The following is an 18704-nucleotide window of genomic DNA, read 5'->3' as shown; positions in this document are numbered from 1 at the left end:
TGTCAATGTATTTTTTTGAGGCTTTAATAGTAAAGCCAGTGATGACTGAAGAATTGGGAATCACACCTTCAGACAAAGAATGTAAGCGTGTCACATTCAAGTCAAACTCAAAAATGCAAGATCTTAAAGATGGAAGATAACACATTTCTTCTGTAATGATCTTTGACCATTTATTTTTCAATACTCGTGTAGCAAGTTTTGTCTGCCTTCTCTCGAATATGATCAGACTGAATGGCACTCTGCAGTGGGTTTGATTCCCACCTGTGGCCTTTGGCTACATGTTTCCCTTCCACTGTCCTATCAATTAAAGACATAAACCCCCCAAAATATAAAAATAAGAAGGGTCCCGGGAGAGTTTTAATTCATGTTTCTCACCTTAATTTAATGAGTTGATTGAACTCACAGCACGGTACAGTTATTCAACTCATCATTTCAAGTTAGAAGAACTCATTTTTAAGTTCTAAAATGTTCTTAAATCTTAAAAAAACATGGCTTCAAATAGTAAAAATGTCAATGAGATATCAAAGTTTAGCTTCTCACTGAGCATCCACAAAAGTCTGAGAGTAAATAACTGTTCATAGTGATAGAAAACCTAGTTTAAAAAAAACAAAAACAACATGTTGCTGTTTAGACTGTTTCTCAAGACTTTGGCAGATTTGATTGACATCTCCCTCAGGAATTCCAACACAGAAGCTAAGCAATAACTGCTGTAGACGGGGGCCGCAGCAAAATGTGTTTTAGACAACAAAAAAACAAGGACCACCATCATATTTAGTGCATGTTATATTTAGAACCTCCTCACTACTTTAATTTTCTGCAGAACACAGGAGTTTCTGGTCTTCAGCTCTACAGCTTCCTGTTGTTGAGTTGGCTCAGATTCAAAGTGTCAGATTTAAACTTTTTACACCACGTGTCAAATATTGAGCTCTTTGGTGCACAAAAAAGTTTTTTGCATCATTTTGATAGTAATATATATCTTTAAATTAATTTCTTTTCTTTCTTTTTTTTTGTTTTTAACATTTACTGACCTTGTGTACCATCAGTGGTACATCTGTTCAGTTTCAGGTGCTATACAGTGAAACCAACTGGGCTTTATGGTCACAGCTTGTTTTTGTATTACAATTCCTCAACAGGGTAGTTGGTTTGTTGGTGTGTTGCATAAATTTCCTGATATTGCATCACTGTCATTTGACAATCGCTTCCCCTTTTTGCTGTAGGCTTGTTTGGTAAGGCAAGAATTTTGGGGCTTTTACTGTTTTTACTTCTTACCCTTTAAAGCCTTTACCTTTTTAGGAATCATGTTATTTGACCTATGATCTGCATTGATAGAAGATGTTCTGAAAGATTTCACTTTTCAGGCTTTCAGGTAGTTAGTATATGTTAAACTATGCATTTGTTAATCACTGCTTAAAACATAGGAATGTCTGGTTGTAGAGGATGTACACGTGAATTTTAGTTAGGGAAGTTGCTTTCTTAGTAAAATCCACATAAATAACATGACCAAGAACACTGGAAAAGTAACTGCACTGTTGTGTTTATAATTCTAGATGATGAGTGTCATTGCAGCCTTGTCTGTGAATCTGGTGACAGCCAACATGTTACTGATTGTCTTCTTTGTTTCAGGTGAGCTACTTGAATTATTTACAACTTATACCTTTTCCCTAAGTTTACATGAATTTCCTGATCTGTGTTTTCTGCCTGTATAGATGAGTGTGGTCAGTATGGGGTCTGGCTAATGGGGGCTTAAAGGATGGTTGTTATCAGCTTGTTGTAAACCAATAAAATCTGAATCATTAAAAAAAAATGTACAGTAAAAAAAGGTCAGATGCAGAATTTTACTGCTTAAATATTGTGTCTTCCTCTTCATTAAGCTCTTACACATTACATTAATCACAAGTGTTAATCATGACTTTGGTTTTCAGGTGTTTTGGCTGATTGTTCTCAGAGAACAGCCCTCTTCATTACTGCACCAAAGAAGATTGAAGCACTGAGTGGATCTTGTTTACAAATCCCATGTAACTTCAGAACTAAATCAGAACATAAATTCAACAGCACAAGCGATTTCTTTGGAGTGTGGATTAAAAGTGACACCAGACTTGTCATGTATCCAAACAATGTGATTTTCAACAGCAGTGAGACAGTTAACGTCTATCCAATGAATATTATTGGAAACATGGGTCAGAAAAATTGTACCACAGTGTTTTCCAGTTTAATCACAAATTACACAGACAAATACTTCTTTAGAGTTGAGAAAAAGAAATTCAGAGCAACGGCATTTTGTGACCCTCTTCAAATAACAGTTAAAGGTAAGAGAGTTTTATTTCTTTTTCTCTTTAATAATTGTTTAGAATGACAAGACTAAAACTGGGCTCCACCAACAAAACTTAAACAAAGTTTAATCAATATGAATATGTTTGCCCATCCAAATTGAAATAAATAAATACATTAAAAATAAATTAGCATGCTGTCAGGACCTAGTATTTATTTAAAAAATGTTAGATTTGCCAGTTAGCTAAAAAATTACAAAACATTATACTGTTTGTTAGCTGTCTAAAATGTTGTATGAATGTTGTATTGTTTACTAGCTATTCTAAAAGTTAAAACTTGTTTAAAAGTAATACTGGATTACATTTTAAATTGGAGTTTCAATCTATTTTTTCTCAATTTTTAAAGTTTTGCATCATTATTTAAAGTAAAGCCATGATTTAATCAGGTTTAAAAATTAATTGTTGTTGGTGCAGCCCAGCCACTGCCATACTAATATTTAGCAGGTATAATGTTTACCATGTTTATCATTTTGCTTTAGCCTCTTGCTTAGATCAGCTATTTAACAAAGTAGGCCACAGCTGAGGTTGATGGGAATGTCATTTGTTTTAAAGGTTATGAACCAAAGTAATCAACAAATTAAAAACTGGATCTGATAATGGTGCCAATATTTGTACTAAATTTCATAGCAGTCCTTCCAACAGCCTAGAGACAATCAAAAAGCTGGTCATATGACAACAAGAAAGTCACTGACCCAAATCTAAATTATGATGCTATCTGCTGTAGTATTATAAACAGTGTGATTGGTTTTGTTGTCCCAACTGATCCTGAATCCACAGATTCTCCTCCGAGGCCCAGAATTGAGATCTCAGGTGAAGCTGATCTGAAGGAGGAGGAGTCTGTCACTATAACCTGCTCAGCTTTCACTCCCTGTCCACACTCCCCTCCTAAACTCACCTGGAATCTACAACAAGACTCTCACAACAAAATAGAGGAAAACACAGATGGAACCTTTACAACTAAAATCCAGGAGACCATCACTCTGTCAGACCAACATGATGGATACAACATCACCTGTTCTGCCACATATCCTGTGAATGAAGGACAAGATGTCAAGACAGCAGAGGAGACAAAGACTCTCAGTGTTTCATGTGAGGCTTCATTTAAGTTTCCTTTATGAAGATGGTGGCAGGTTATCAGTGAAATTTTATGACGCTGACATGCTTCAGTTGCAGAGAAAACATTTCTAAATATAGCCCATCTTTCAAGAGCGCATTATGGTTTATAAATAATGGTTTCCTTGGTTATTGAGTCATTTCAAAGGATCTTATTTTAGCCTGAAATATTCTTCTGTTCCTCACTTCACAAATCTTTTCATATTCCAAAATCTTCCAGACTCTCCCAGGGACACTTTGGTTGTCAGTCCCTCTGATCCAGTGTCAGCTGGCAGCGTGGTGAACCTGACTTGCTCCTGCAGGGGAAACCCTCCTCCTGCCTATTTTGTCTGGTTCATGATCAGTGATGACAGACTGGAACTGCTCAGAGTGAAGACGCAGGTTTATGCCTTTAATGTGACCGACAGCGATCGAGGCAGACAGTTCTTTTGTGGATGTGAAAATGACGTGGGCATTCAGCTGTCAACAAGATGTCAGCTGATATTTCAAGGTAACTGCAGGAATTCTGGTTTGTGATGTTTTAGATCAGGAGTCTTCAGTGTTTTTTCAGGCCATGAAGCCCTTAGCTGATAGAGAGACAGAGTAGGGACCCCTTATTACATAAACTGCATTGAATATTTTTGGGTCTTCTCTTGTTTATCCTGCTAAGTCAACAAAAGTTGTAGCATGGCTAATATTAGCTGCATTAGCTTCACCCTCTGCACTTTCACCTGTGGTTTCTGAGGTGGAGAGTCACAAAGTTCCAAAATGATCCACTGTGGCTCACAAGACTGTATACTTGGAATGATTATACAACTAATTGGCCAATATGTCTCAATGATGCAAACAGTTCACCAAAAAAGACCCCGTGTTGATGACCAGTGTTTTAGAGCAACAACATTGTATAAGGTGACCTGCTGTTGTGTTACAGGTGATCAACAGTCTGAACTTGTTGGCGTCCACGTTATTGTGAAGATCCTTGGAATCATGATGCTCATCAGTGTGTTTGTCATCTTTGAGTGGTGAGACAAACTTTTCCATTTGGCCATTTGCAGCTGCAAATAAATTGGTCTAACTTTAAACACAGTTTGGCTCTATGAGACAAATCAGTATCATTGCAACATGAGGTAAAAAAAAAACAAAAAAACAAAACTATTCCATCATCTTTTTCTTTCAGCTGGTTTAGATCTACACGCTCCACCAAACCAATGAAGGTAAGCTGCCGCGTGGGGAAATGTATATAACTATAGGTCACTTTAACTATCTGCAAGTTTCAGGAGGAAGAAATGATCCATCTTAAAATAGCTCCTAATTTAACTCTTTAAGAATCAGTTAGCAAAAGTGTGTTTGTAGATCCCTTTAGAGTTCGATGTTCAGCAAACATATTATAATAATTGTCAAAGCCAGTCATGTTAAAAAGCCAGCGTCTCCACCAACAAAAGCCAGACCACAATGCAAGAGACCTTCTTCACAGCAGCCATATTGATGTGAAATAGCAGTGGAAACACAGGGGGTGCCAGATAAGGTTCTTTTCCACTCAGGTCAGACAGAGTCAGGCTGCTCAGTCACTTTATCCTTCTTTTTCATATCAATATGGCCGCCGTGAAAAAGGTCTGTACAACACATTAGAGGAAGGACAAGTAGTCTAACTTTTTCCAGGTAAATCAGAGCTGAATAAAGTAAATGGAGAATATCCACTATTGATTTTGAGAGGAAGATAGTTTTAGGGAATGGAAAAAAACAAAAACAAAAAACAAATACGATCTGGATCTTTTTCAGCTGATACAACAATCAATTATTATCCGCTTCCCATGGCCAACACCAATAAGATAAATAACAATTTCACATTTTTGCATTTTATAAACAAATTGCTATAACCTGGAGTATATGCAGACCTGACAGTAAGAAAGGCTAAGATGTACTTTTCCCTTTAATGCAAACAGCTTTAACTTGCATTAATATGTTAACCACTTGGGGGCAGCTCAATATGCTGTTGTCACCTTGTAAAGATGATAATGGTGTGTGTGTGTGTGTGTGTGTGTGTGTGTGTGTGTGTGTGTGTGTGTGTGTGTGTGTGTGTGTGTGTGTGTGTGTGTAAATTTTGAGTTTGGCAGTTGGTTGCTCCACTTGCTGTCCTGTAATGTGGGTGTTGTGAGGCCCTGTGGCACTGACACAGCAGTAACACAAACGACATGTGCAACTGTTTTGTAAAAGCCTCTTTGAGCTTTACAGTGACAAAAACTCTTCCAGCACTTCGAGAGCACTAAGACCACTTTCTACTGTTTCATCTCCACAGAATACAGTAGAACCAGACTACATCAACCAAATGACTGAGTTGTCATCAGGAATCCCAACCAGAGGATGAAGATGTCACGTTCACTATAAATGGCACAACATACTGTATATTGTTTCCTCTGTATTATTTTCTTTGTATTTTTTCCTACTTGTTAGTGTGCATTTTCTTCAGGCTAGTAAATACTATAAATGATACTAATTTCTATAATCATGACCCTAAACTTGTTAAATAATATTTTTATATGATGTTTTTTTCTCTGTTTCTTTGTTTAAGTATCACACAAAGCTGAAAACATCATCTTTAATAATTTACCTCATGTTGATGTGATTTATGGAATCTGACTTTTTCTTTTGCTCATGAAGGTGAAGTTCACCATAAAATTAAAAATACATATTAAATCCCCCGGCCTGCAGTGCTATTTGTTCATCCAGATTGTTTTTGAGTGAGCTGCAGAGTTTTGTAGATATCTGCCCTCGGTTTAACATAATGTCTAATATAGTGGGATAAACTAGCACTCGGCTTGCGGTGGTCAAAGCATGAAAATATACTCAAACAAAAAAATTAAACACTAGTGTCTCTTTCCAAAAATCATGACCTCGTTACTCAAGATAATCCACAGACCTTGTTGTGAGCGGTTTCATGTAGGAGCTACTTTCTTTTGCGTAGAAAATAAAGTAGTTCAGGTAGATTCTACTGTACAAAGAAAAGAAGTTCATATATGAAACTGCTCACAACGAGATCTGTGGATTGTCTCGACTAACTAGACTAGGATGAATATATATATATATTTATATAAATATATATATTTTTAAGTTTGGGGGTGAACTGTCCCTTTAAGGTATCAAAAAGATGTTTAGGCCATGTCGTTAATCTTAAATGGATCTATGTTAAGTGTGTCAAATGAAAAAAAAAAAAAAGCTTATCAAACAGCAGAGTGTCACTTGTGTTTACATGTATACACATAGTATAGAAGACTGCTGACATAATCAGAAATTTACGGCACAGAAGTCGGCAAAATCATTGTCATTGTAATTGACAGATATTTAATATCCGTATGAAGGCTGGCATGAGCTAAAAATAAAATTCCAATGTTGAGTCATTTGAAACACAAAGATTTTAAAATGTCGTAATAACTTCCTTTCGCACAGGATGTGAGCAGTAGGAACAAATTGCCTGTGTTTCTGCAGGATGTAGTCATGGGGGACGGGGGTCAAGTGACATCTTAAAACCTTTCAACCAAACAAGGGTTAGGTGGTTTGTTGCCTCATTTCACTCTAGAATATCAACACTCAAGTTTTTTTTTTATTTTTATTACCTCTGGGCTCGTTTGGTAAGCAAATATTTTACTGCTTTTATTTCTTAGCTTCCTAAACTAAAACTTTAATTTGTTTTTCTTCATGTACTGCACTGACAGATACATTCTTCATTTGTTGTTGGGTTTTTTTTGTATTCTAAAGGGTTATTTCACTTCAGAATCAAAAATACATATTTTTTCTCATTCCTGCAGTGCTGTTTATCCATCTAGATTGTTTTGGTGTGAGTTTCCAAGTTTGAGATGTCTGCGTTCGCAATGGGACTCGGTTTGTGGCTCAAAATGCCAAACAATACATCTGGAAAACTCAACAATAATGTCTCTTTCCAAAACCCATGATCCAGTTACTCAAGTTAATCCACAGACCTTGTTGTGAGCAGTTTCATGTAGGAATTTCTTTCTTTTGAGTAGAAAATAAAATAGTTGTAGTAGATATATTCATCTGTACAAAGAAAAGTAGAAGAAGAGAAGAGACATTGCTGTTGAGTTTTTTCAAGTTTATTTCTTTTCCATACAATCCGGTGTGAGGTCCATTATATTTGAGAGACAGCAGCCATCTCTACAGCCAATACCTTCAAAACTCAGCCATTCATGCCAAAGCTATCTAGTTGGATACCTGTGTAAGAGGAAAAATAAGTCTTTTTGATTTTGGGATGAACTGTCTCTTTAAGTGATTTCGGAGAACAGCTAATCATGACTGATGAAAAAACAGTGCACTGTTGTTGTACAGGGAAAGTTTCCGCTGTAAGTCTGAAATAGGGAAGTGTTTCAAAAATGCATGAATTCTTTGTCAATGCTTTATAAGTGATGTGATAAATACAACTGAAAAGTAAAGGATTTATTGTGTTTGCAGATCCAGGGAGTGAAAATGGTGACAGCCAGCATGATATTGTGTGTCCTCTTTGTTTCAGGTGAGACGTTACTTACATATTTTACAATCTGAATTTAAAAACAAAGCAGGGGGAGCAGATTTTTCCATGATTTGTTAATCATGCGTCTGGTTTTCAGGTGTTTTGGCTGACTGTCCAAAGCCAGCAGACCTCTTCATTACTGCACCAAAGAAGATTGAAGCACTGAGTGGATCTTGTTTACAAATCCCATGTAACTTTAGTGTTAAATTAGAACAAGAGTTTGACAAGAGAAGAGAAATCTTTGGAGTGTGGATTAAAAATGATTCCAGATTTGGCCACAATCCAAACAATGTGATTTTCAACAGTAGTAAAACAGTTAACATCTATCCAGTGAATATTGCTGGAAACCTGAGAGAGAAAAACTGCAGCACTTTATTTTCCACTTTAACCACAAGTTATACAGACACATACTACTTCAGAATTGAGAACAGACCATTCATAGCAACAGCTTCTTGTGATCCTCTTCAAGTAACAGTTAAAGGTAAGAGACTTTTGTTTTTATTAGTCAGTTAATGTTACATTACCCAGCAAACATATCAATTTTTGAATAGCTGTTGAAAGCATTAAATGTTCATGTGAACAGGGTTGAAAAAAGGGAAGTGTCATGTGGTGACCTTGTGTTGCTCCTTCACATTTTTCATCAGCAGGGGACAAAAGGCTTTTAATGTCCCATGATGAGATTGACTGGATTTGCATTGCAGCCATAATCACTGGTACAAACTGTAAAGTATTCTTTAGAAAAAGATGTGCTTTATCTCAATCCACAGATTCTCCTCAGAGCCCCAGTATTGAGATCTCAGGATGTCTGAAGGAGGAGTCTGTCACTATAACCTGCTCAGCTTTCACTCCCTGTCCACACTCCCCTCCTAAACTCACCTGGAATCTACAACAAGACTCTCACAACAAAATAGAGGAAAACACAGATGGAACCTTTACAACTAAAATCCAGGAGACCATCACTCTGTCAGACCAACATGATGGATACAACATCACCTGTTCTGCCACATATCCTGTGAATGAAGGACACGATGTCAGGACAGCAGAGGAGACAAAGACTCTCAGTGTTTCATGTGAGACAACTAGAGTTTCTTATTGGATCCTGTCAGCACATGATAAAAATAAAGGATCTTATTCAGCCTCTGATGTTCCTCTCATATCTCACATCTCTGTCACATTTTCCTCAGATGCTCCTGAAAACACCTCAGTGTCCATCAGTCCATCAGGTTTGGTGTCAGCAGGTAGCTGGGTGAAGCTGACCTGCTCCAGCAGAGCCAAGCCTCCAGTCAGCCGCTTCACCTGGTTCAAGAACAGCAAAGATGGACTCATGACTGTAGCTGAAGGACAGACTTACAGCTTTAATGTGACCAAAGTGACAGATGGAGGAGATTATTACTGTGTGGCCACAAATGATTTTGGTAATCAGACATCGACAGTGATTCATCTGAATATCGAAGGTAAGCATGGAACTGCTTCAGGTAGTGAAACGGGAGCACTTAAAGGTGGAGTAAGTGATTCTGGAGAAAGATAGTTGATTGTTGACTCTCATTCACAGGTCATCAGTTACTGTAAAAAGACATTTTGGGTTGGTGGCTCAGACTAGAGGCCCACACCATGTTGGGTACATAACCCACAAAAAGTTATGTAACGGGTAAAAATATATATATTTATTAACAGTATATAACAGTCTGTAACAGTACAGACCTGGGCATGGGTAAAAATGTATTACATCCTGGCAGAGCATTAGTATTTTTTTAGTCATAGGGTCCAAGGCCAAGTTGTTTGGAAGAAATCTGGTGTGATCAGAGACTGTGTCAATAACGCTGTCAGTGGGTCTGCTGCTTTTAAAAAGTGCCAAAAAGTATTTTCTACTGATAGCCACAAGCTAGGTACATTGTCGCTGAGGAAACACAATGACAGGTGCAGGAACACAGGTGGTGCGACAATCGAGTTGATAGAAGTGAGTGACACGAGAGTGTGTTTAATCATCGGTGCGGGTGGGGTCACAGGAGTTATATTATCAGTTCCGGGCGCATCCTGATTTGACTCGGAGATAACTGTGAGCAATGGGTTGGTTCTGGCACAGAGCTGTGTGGGTGACAGGACTCTGGCTCAGACACCAACAATCAATCCAACCCAAAATGTCACCATTTGATGACATGGGAATGAGACTCAACAGTCATTTGAAAGTTGGAAACAATATTTACAGAGAAAAGTTTTGCTGATAGGAGAGATTTGTGAATGAGAGACAAGTTAGTAGAAATGAAGTGAGGAGACAAAAGATTTTCCATAATTAACTTTGCACAATATCTGCTGACACTGATTTTCAGGTTTGTTTGTTTTTTAAAATTATTATTGAGCAGTGTAATATTAATTCCACAAGTCTGCCAACATAAGTCACGCATGACATTTTTGCACCTAGTACAATGCATTGGCAAAAAAAAATGAAAAAAGAAAACTGTGTGTAAGCCATGAGTCTTTTTAATTTATAGTCACTTATATGTTTTTTTTTCTTGTTTAGGTGCAAAACAGCCTGGTAGCCCATGGGGTGCGGTTATTGGAGGGCTCATTGGGATCATTGCACTCATCTGTGTGGTTGCTACTATTTGGTGAATATCTCAAATCAATTTTATATTGAGATTTATCCACCCAAATCATCTTTCTTTACTTATTTTCTTCTTATTTTAATGTGTTATTGTTAATTTATTTGTTTAAAATGAGGCCTTTTACAGCTCAGGTGTGCATTAGATACTGTTGATTATTATGTTTTGACTAATCAAATATATAATGTCAATCTAATGTCATTAATGGTTTTAAAATTGTGTTTAAAGTTCTCTGTAACTGGCATATAGAAACGTGATACAGAAAAGCTCTATGATTATTAATGTTATTGTTTTTACCACACAAAGAATTAAGGTCACTGCTCTTTTATGTTTTGCAGGTGGTTGAGATCAAAACGTCCAACTTTACAGCAAACACAGGTGGGAAACTACTTAAATATAAAGTACTGAATTGTGTGCTGTGAATATGTTTTTAACTGTTCATACTGACTGCACTCAGGATCTAGACGTCACAGAACAGGTTCCTCATTAGTGAGTAAATATGGAAAAACACAGGAAATGTGTTGAAACCTGCTCTTAACAGCCCACATCGCCACTTCACTTCACATACAGTTTTTGTTTTCTAATTATTTTTGGCACAGTAACGAGATTTTTCATTGCTGTGTCCAAAAAAAGGCAAATTATTCTGCTGATCAGAAGCTGAGTGAGCTGACTGAGAGATATGAGGTCAATTTCAGCTCTTCATAATGTTTCTTGTTTTGTCCATTTTTCACAGAACTTAACAACAGTGACAGAAAAGGAAGAAGTCCATTATGGAGAAATCGACTTCTCCAAGCAGAAACCTGAACCATCCTCTGCGTCCGTGAAGGACAGTGGACAGCAGCAGGATACTCTGTACGCACAGGTCAAAGTGTCCAACACAGCAAACAACTTAACAAAGACTGCTGATGACCCAGAGCCTATCTATGCGCAAGTGAAAAAAAAATGAATGTATGGATTTATCTTTTTTCATATATATATATATATGTACAAATCTCATTTTTTTTAAAGAAACTGTTCTCGTATTTCAAAAGTGACATTTTCTGTGTTTTTTTATCAGTACATGTGGTTTTTGTAAATCTCAAAATCCCCCCATTTTCCCCCTGTAAATTGTTCTTGGAGCTGTGTGTGAATACATTGAGAGCAATGTAAAACTGGAGTCAAATTCCTTGTCTGTGTACACACACATGGACCACAAAGCTGATTCTGATTCACTACACAAAGCTGATTTGCTGATAACATGCATCATACTTATATATCAAATGTCGATTTGCGTTTTCATTCATGATAACGAACTAGACAAAATGATAAATACTGTTCAAACAACTTGTGACATTCTTATGAGTAAAACAGTAGAATATTTGCATGACATAATGTGGTTGAGTTCATGCTGCCTCCTTCTTCTTCCTGTCCTGCAATATGTTTCTGAGAATTTGTGTGTATTTTGGGAGCTTTTCCGTCTAAAGTTCATGTGAAATATATCAGTAATGCGATATCAGTAAGAACAGGGGAAGTGCTGCCACTGTCTTGGTCTTTTAGTTTGTGTTGTGTGACTCTAGTGTTTTAAGATGATAACTTGGATACACCATAGTCAAACACTAGCACAAACCAAGTAACAGGTAGAGGTGGCGTAGGTTAGGAAATACTGTATTCTACAATGTAAAACAGCTGATTTTGTGTATAGAGTTCAGCTGGTTAGAAGAGAGAGAAATTTGGTCCAAATTATTCTGGTTTCCTGTCAGAAAAGGCTGTCTGATGGCAGAGTAAAGAAGTGAAAATAAAGTGTGGATCAAGTGCGTACATTTTCAGCTGAGGTCCCATAAAGCCTGCGCCCTGGGGGCAGCCATCTACTGTGCAGCTGCCACAACTGTGGTAGTGACTGAACCCTCATGTGACCCATGTACATTCAGGAATACAGTTCAGCTGGTGTCACATCTCACACCGGTAGTGGGATAGACTATCACAACAGAACTCTTTGTGTTTAACATTAACTCACATAATCTGTGATTGTGTGGTAGATGTCCAACAGAGGTTTATTTGTAGTAGACAAATGTGAGCACTATATATCAAAGTTTAAGAGATCTAACTCGAACAACCACTAAGTTATTGATGCTCAAACAAAAAGCGTTACTACCATCTCCTCTACAACATAAGCCAAGTGGAATTTTAGATGTAATAATTAAAATTGTTGAAAATGTTGAAATGTTGCTTTATTCATTTTCCATTAAATGTCATTTTAAAGTGTAGTACTGCAGATGTTGTTTGTCATCGCTTGCAAGACAGGAAACTTGTTGTACAATGCATTTCCTGGTGTGACTTTAAAGATGGGGTGCTGACTAAGATGACTAAGCAACTATGTTATGTGGTTGGGTATAATGACATTCTTGTCTGTGAAACTTTATTATTATTTATGTACAGCAGACTGAAATTATTTTCAATGTGAACTTGAGGCTTGTGTGGGTTTTTTTTTTTTATCTGGGCTTAAATTAATGCACCACTTCCTCTGCTAATAATACACTGATTTTACCGACTTCACAATGTCAAAATGCAAAACCAGTTATGGTAGTGGTGCACAAGATGGCGTCGACTAATGGCGACACATAACAAGCCTACAAAACCAGGTCTCACTAACACCACTGCTTCCTTCCCATTCAAGGATTCACTTGGTGAGATAACATATCAAGTGACAGAGGCTGACGTGAGTAAAGTTTTTGAATCTGTTGTCACTATTCTCTTTTTAAAGTTTGGGAGATTCTGCAATGCTTTTTTTTTCGTGTGAAACCCCAGCAGAGTTTTATGGACTAAAAACTAAATCCTCAGCATGAGAGTGAATACATAATGACTGAATTTTTGGGTGAAATATCCCTTTAAGGGCTGAGCAAGAGACAGGGCAAAATTTCGTTGAAGTAATTGCACATTGTACTTTTAATGTATGTGACAAATGAACTTGAACTTTGTAAGATATCTTATTGTGGGAGACTGATGTCAGAAACACAGAAAATTAAAAGATAAATGACACACCTTGTCACTCTAGTTTCCACTGTCAGCAGTTGAGCCTCTTTAATGACCAGCACCTAATAAATCTTTATTACACACTATATGTTCAGATATATTCAGTAAAATTTGTATTTTTCTTAAAGCAGAATTCATGGTGACCTTTTAAACAGGCGAATGACAAAAAACAAACAAACAAACAAACAAAAAAACAATGGAGTTACTCTGAAGTCTTGTAACACGGGAAGTGGACGGAGTTTTAATTACATCAGCTGAAAAGGGAAGTTGGTTACATGATGTGCTGCACTTCTGCTCAATTTCAAAACACTTTCCACTTTAAAATCATCACTGCATTGCGGCTGTCTTTGATGTAGGTGTGTGTGGTAAGACAAGATTTTCTTTTATTGGTTTTACTTTTTAGCATTTTTTGCCAAGACATACACTACATATTATTTTATTGCTCTTCATGAACTCAACCAAAACATCATTTAATATTTTATTTGATGGGGTTTGGCTTTGCAGAACTAAGATGTGATAAATGAGAGTTTGTTTCATCTGCAATTTCCATCATGGGAAATACCACAAATTTACCACTGTGTATTATATGTAGAATTTACTTTACAGTTTCTTCTCAGTTTTCTCCTCTCTCTCAACAACTGCTTTGTTATGCATGCCAGATTTGAATTTCTCGTTCATTCATTCATTCATTTTGACACATTTCCAAAAGTACAGCTGTCTGTTTCTGATCAAAACTGATGAGTTCGTTCTCAGTGAAATGTGAAAAATCTGTCAGACATGCATATTCATTACATAAATATATGTTACAGTAGAATGAGCCTACTTTATCAATCAATGAGGAGAAAAAAGATCTGTAAACTACATTTTACTCACCTTCATATTTACCACCACACCCCTGCATGCAACATATTGCTAAACAAATAAACTGATTGTACAGATTTCTACATAAGAAGTATTTCCAGGGTTGACTGCCATGGTGAACAAACATCTAAACATTTTGACCAGTGCCACACACACAGTAATAAGGGTTTGAAGCATCAGTGGATTGCTGTGAGTGATTTACCACCTTTTGCACACGTGCAATAGAGTTTTGATGTCCCATGAAACAGTTGTGACAACAGTAATCACAGTTTAGAGAAGAAAAAGAAGTGTAAATATTTAAAATTTGAAATTGCACGTCTTAAGATATTACTTGACTACTACTTAAAATGGAACTTAATTTTTGTGTTTTCAAATCCAGATGATGAGTGTGGTTGCAGTCCTGTGTGTGAAGATGGTGACAGTCAACATGTTACTGAGTGTCTTCTTTGTTTCAGGTGAGCTTCACTCACTTTTATTTAGTTTTATTCACAGACTGACTTAGTTTAGAATCAAAGCAGGAAGAAAAATGCAGGTAGTTAATTTAGCAACTGTTTACATCCTGATGGCTTATACTGCAATGGTTGTTGTTGTTTTCCATGAACTTTCTCTTTACACATATTTTACTGCACGTGATGTTAATCATTAATCTGGTTTTCAGGTGTTTTGGCTGATTGTCCTCAGGATTCAGCCCTCTTCATTACTGCACCAAAGAAGATTGAAGCACTGAGTGGATCTTGTTTACAAATCCCATGTAACTTTAGAGCTAAATCAGAACAAGAGTTTAACAGCAGTAGAGAAACCTTTGGAGTGTGGATTAAAAATGACCACAGTTTTGGCAGCAATCCAGACAATGTGATTTTCAACAGCAGTGAAACGGTTAACATTTATCCAATGAATATTACTGGAAACCTGAGAGAGAAAAACTGCAGCACTTTATTTTCCAGTTTAATCACAAATTATACAGACACATACTACTTCAGAATTGAGAACAGACCATACCTGGCAACAGCTATTTGTGATCCTCTTCAAATAACAGTTAAAGGTAAGAGACTTTTGTTTTGTTTTTTAACAGTCTGTAATGCCTCAGCAGATTAAAAACAAGACAACTGTGGCCAATAAAGCTGATTGTAAGTCTGCTTCTAATCCACAGATTCTCCTTGGAGCCCCAGTATTGAGATCTCAGGTGAAGCTGATCTGAAGGAGAAGGAGTCTGTCACTATAACCTGCTCAGCTTTCACTCCCTGTCCACACTCCCCTCCTAAACTCACCTGGAATCTACAACAAGACTCTCACAACAAAATAGAGGAAAACACAAATGGAACCTTTACAACTAAAATCCAGGAGACCATCACTCTGTCAGACCAACATGATGGATACAACATCACCTGTTCTGCCAGATATCCTGTGAATGAAGGACAAGATGTCAAGACAGCAGAGGAGACAAAGACTCTCAGTGTTTCATGTGAGACAACTAGAGTTTCTTATTGGATCCTGTCAGCACATGATAAAAATAAAGGATCTTATTCAGCCTCTGATGTTCCTCTCATATCTCACATCTCTGTCACATTTTCCTCAGATGCTCCTAAAGACACCTCAGTGTCCATCAGTCCATCAGGTTTGGTGTCAGCAGGTAGCTGGGTGAACCTGACCTGCTCCAGCAGAGCCAAGCCTCCAGTCAGCCACTTCACCTGGTTCAAGAACAGCAAAGATGGACCCATGACTGTAGCTGAAGGACAGACTTACAGCTTTAATCTCACAGATGGAGGAGATTATTACTGTGTGGCCACAAATGAACTTGGTAGTCAGACATCATCACCAATAGTTCTTAATAATGCAGGTAAATACCGCACCACTCCACTCACTTTGATCTTTGAAAAGTAAAATTATGCAATGGCTGCATCAGTTTTATTACACGTTCTTTTAGTCACTTATATTTGGTTTGTTTCTATGAGTAGAACCACAAAGGACGGCCATTCTTGGAGGAATCATTGGGATCATCATGCTCGTTGTCCTGGTTGTCTGTGTTTAGTAAGTGTCCCAACTTAAAATAGTCAATGTGACTCAGTTGCTTGGACTTAAAGGGATAGTTAAAATTGTTTGAGGTGGGGTTATATAAGATACTTATCCGCAACAGAAGGTATTTTAGTCACTTAAAAAAGGTCCACCTAAAAAAAAAAAATCAGCACTAATCTAAGTGTACATTGTATTTGTATTTTCACCACTTTAATGTGCCATCAGACAGCCTTTACCAACTCCTTTCAGAACAATAGTTGCTGGTCTACCGCCGCCTGTAACTGTTTTGTGTTATAGTGTGACTGGTGAATCAAACCTATCCTTAAAACATTAAAGTCATGCAATAATACAAACAAAATAGTCAATCAAGGCAGCGGCAGACCAGCAACTCCTTCCACGAGGTAAAATTATACTATATTGCCTATGGAGAGAGCAATATTTGGTTTGTATAATGGCAGTTTTGCATCAGAAAAGGTCAGGAAAGGTCACCTGACAGCAAAGGTTTTTTTAGTTGGACCTTTCTTAAGTGGCTAAAATACCATTTGTTGATGACCCGTCCAGAGCAATTTACTGCTTAGCTTCTGTGCTGGTGCTCCTCTCTGCTTCACCAAACTGGAAGCATGCTGACCTCCATCTACTGCAGGTGATACACTGACTATGGATGAGTGCCTCATACAACCCTACATCAAATAATCCAAACTATCCCTTGAAGTTTCAGCTACAGCTACATTCATGATCGTCATTTGACCTTAACATCTCTGCACCCACGCCACAAAGAGCACATTGCATACGTTCAATTCATGTATACTAATCCAGATTTCTCATTAATGGGTCCTTTTGCAGCGTTTTCATACGCTGGAGGCGGCTGAAGTCAACAAATTCAATTCAACAACAGAATCAGGTGGGAAAATGTAAAACTTTTCTGTATAGCATTGAACTTTGAATGTTTTGCATCTGCAACCACAATAAATGTGACAAAATATCTTGTTGGCAACTCACTGTGGTTGAAGATCGAAGCCTGCACATCCGACATAAAAGTGCACAATTAACGTTTGAGCTCTTTTTTGACGCCATGTAAGATATTTTTGTTGCTGAGCCCTGCAACAGATGGATCAGAACTTAAAATCCAGATGAGAAGTCCACATCCAGACACTCACAACATTTCATGTTTTTGCAGAATCAAACAGATGAAGACGAAGAAAACATCCATTATGGAGAGATCGACTTCTGCAAGCAGAGACCTGAACTGAAGTCTGTGCAGGACAGTGGACAGCAGCAGGACACGCTGTATGCAGAGGTCAATGTGTCCAAGGCAGCGAGCAGTGTAACGCAGACTGCTGACGGCCTTGACGATCTTTACGCTCCAGTGAAGAAAAAATGAGAGTTGTTTTGTTTGGTGAGGGACACAGATCACATTGAATGGTACTCAATGCACATTTATTTTTTATTAATATGCTATTTTTATTTTATCTAGTACATAGAAAAAGACACTGGAACATGGACAGGCAAATGCTATTTTCATTGCTACAATTCAGTGGAGGGAATCTCAAAACATCCGCGATCTGCAGCTTTTTCATTTCTCAGCATGTTCGTATGTGTGTGCTGACCTCACACAGCTGTTGTTATGTGATATTGATACCAATAAAAGTCCCAAAGCTCTAAACAAGTGTAAATGAAACCAGAAGCATTTCTACATGCAGATTAACAGAGAAGTGCATTTTCATGCAAGAATATTTTTGAATTGCAGATGTTCTGGGATTTGAACATATTCATTCATTGTATTGTAATAGTAACCGTATAAACAGTATTTAATAGATGTATCGACACTGTATTCCTTTACCGTGTAATAAATACGCAAAGTGCTGTCTGTCTTTTCTTTTGTTTCTGGGATTAATTTCTCTTATATCAACACACTGATTTTGCCTCCTGCAGACACTCACACTGTCATACAAGCCAGATATCTTTAATTTAAAACAATCAAGCCTCATCTCACTACTCATTTATATGAGTCTAATTCTTGAAGTTCTTTCTTCATAATACTTGTCTAACATAAGACATACTAATCCTTCTTGGTTATAAGTTGTACGGCCTTCTTCTCTTGTATTCACAGTTTGTCAGTCTTCTCACACCTTATTTTATTTGACATTAGATTGTTGGTAACTAGTTACACAAAATTTGACCACCAGGTTGCACTGTTTTGCATGAAGAGTCACTTTAAGGATCTGAACTACCAGTTCAGCTCCAAAAAAAAAAAAAAAAATACAAAAAAGTTGGAACATTGTG

General features: G+C 37.3%; 3 protein-coding genes across 3 annotated transcripts; all 3 read left to right on the top strand.

Moving 5' to 3' along the window:
• The first annotated feature begins 1220 nt into the window (after window positions 1–1220).
• On the top strand, window positions 1221–5869 carry LOC146307375 (myelin-associated glycoprotein-like). The gene is made up of 8 exons (XM_084747011.1): window positions 1221–1366; window positions 1548–1623; window positions 1923–2306; window positions 3105–3416; window positions 3661–3930; window positions 4351–4441; window positions 4597–4633; window positions 5716–5869. The coding sequence occupies exons 1-8, from the start codon at window positions 1313–1315 to the stop codon at window positions 5782–5784; spliced, it is 1293 nt and encodes a 430-aa protein (XP_084603137.1). The 5' UTR covers window positions 1221–1312; the 3' UTR covers window positions 5785–5869.
• A 2041-nt stretch (window positions 5870–7910) lies between these two features.
• LOC146307374 (cell adhesion molecule 3-like) lies at window positions 7911–11516 on the top strand. The gene is made up of 6 exons (XM_084710392.1): window positions 7911–7938; window positions 8036–8128; window positions 8706–9008; window positions 9123–9392; window positions 10457–10544; window positions 10877–11516. The coding sequence occupies exons 1-6, from the start codon at window positions 7911–7913 to the stop codon at window positions 10944–10946; spliced, it is 852 nt and encodes a 283-aa protein (XP_084566518.1). The 3' UTR covers window positions 10947–11516.
• Window positions 11517–12736: 1220 nt separating this feature from the next.
• Window positions 12737–18284, top strand: LOC146307373 (sialic acid-binding Ig-like lectin 14). Its single transcript, XM_084747010.1, has 8 exons — window positions 12737–13233; window positions 14788–14863; window positions 15067–15450; window positions 15559–15870; window positions 15985–16245; window positions 16364–16436; window positions 17265–17322; window positions 17599–18284. The coding sequence occupies exons 1-8, from the start codon at window positions 13126–13128 to the stop codon at window positions 17800–17802; spliced, it is 1476 nt and encodes a 491-aa protein (XP_084603136.1). The 5' UTR covers window positions 12737–13125; the 3' UTR covers window positions 17803–18284.
• Window positions 18285–18704: the final 420 nt, after the last annotated feature.

Source organism: Lutjanus erythropterus, chromosome 21 (assembly GCF_056507025.1).
Source record: "Lutjanus erythropterus isolate fLutEry1 chromosome 21, fLutEry1.hap2, whole genome shotgun sequence".
NCBI lineage: Eukaryota > Metazoa > Chordata > Actinopteri > Lutjaniformes > Lutjanidae > Lutjanus > Lutjanus erythropterus.
Note: the sequence above shows the minus strand (reverse complement) of the source record. Positions and strands in the feature narration are given on the sequence as shown.

Excerpts from the sequence above, each read along its gene's own strand:
- LOC146307373 (XM_084747010.1), top strand. The coding sequence starts at position 13,126 with ATGGCGACACATAACAAGCCTACAAAACCAGGTCTCACTAACACCACT. Across the intron at positions 13,234-14,787 it reads ATCAAGTGACAGAGGCTGAC|ATGATGAGTGTGGTTGCAGT; the intron begins GTGAGTAAAGTT and ends TTTCAAATCCAG. Across the intron at positions 17,323-17,598 it reads CAATTCAACAACAGAATCAG|AATCAAACAGATGAAGACGA; the intron begins GTGGGAAAATGT and ends ATGTTTTTGCAG.
- LOC146307375 (XM_084747011.1), top strand. The coding sequence starts at position 1,313 with ATGATCTGCATTGATAGAAGATGTTCTGAAAGATTTCACTTTTCAGGC. Across the intron at positions 1,367-1,547 it reads TTCACTTTTCAGGCTTTCAG|ATGATGAGTGTCATTGCAGC; the intron begins GTAGTTAGTATA and ends TTATAATTCTAG. Across the intron at positions 1,624-1,922 it reads GATTGTCTTCTTTGTTTCAG|GTGTTTTGGCTGATTGTTCT; the intron begins GTGAGCTACTTG and ends TTTGGTTTTCAG.
- LOC146307374 (XM_084710392.1), top strand. The coding sequence starts at position 7,911 with ATGATATTGTGTGTCCTCTTTGTTTCAG. Across the intron at positions 7,939-8,035 it reads GTGTGTCCTCTTTGTTTCAG|GTGTTTTGGCTGACTGTCCA; the intron begins GTGAGACGTTAC and ends TCTGGTTTTCAG. Across the intron at positions 9,393-10,456 it reads GATTCATCTGAATATCGAAG|GTGCAAAACAGCCTGGTAGC; the intron begins GTAAGCATGGAA and ends TTTCTTGTTTAG.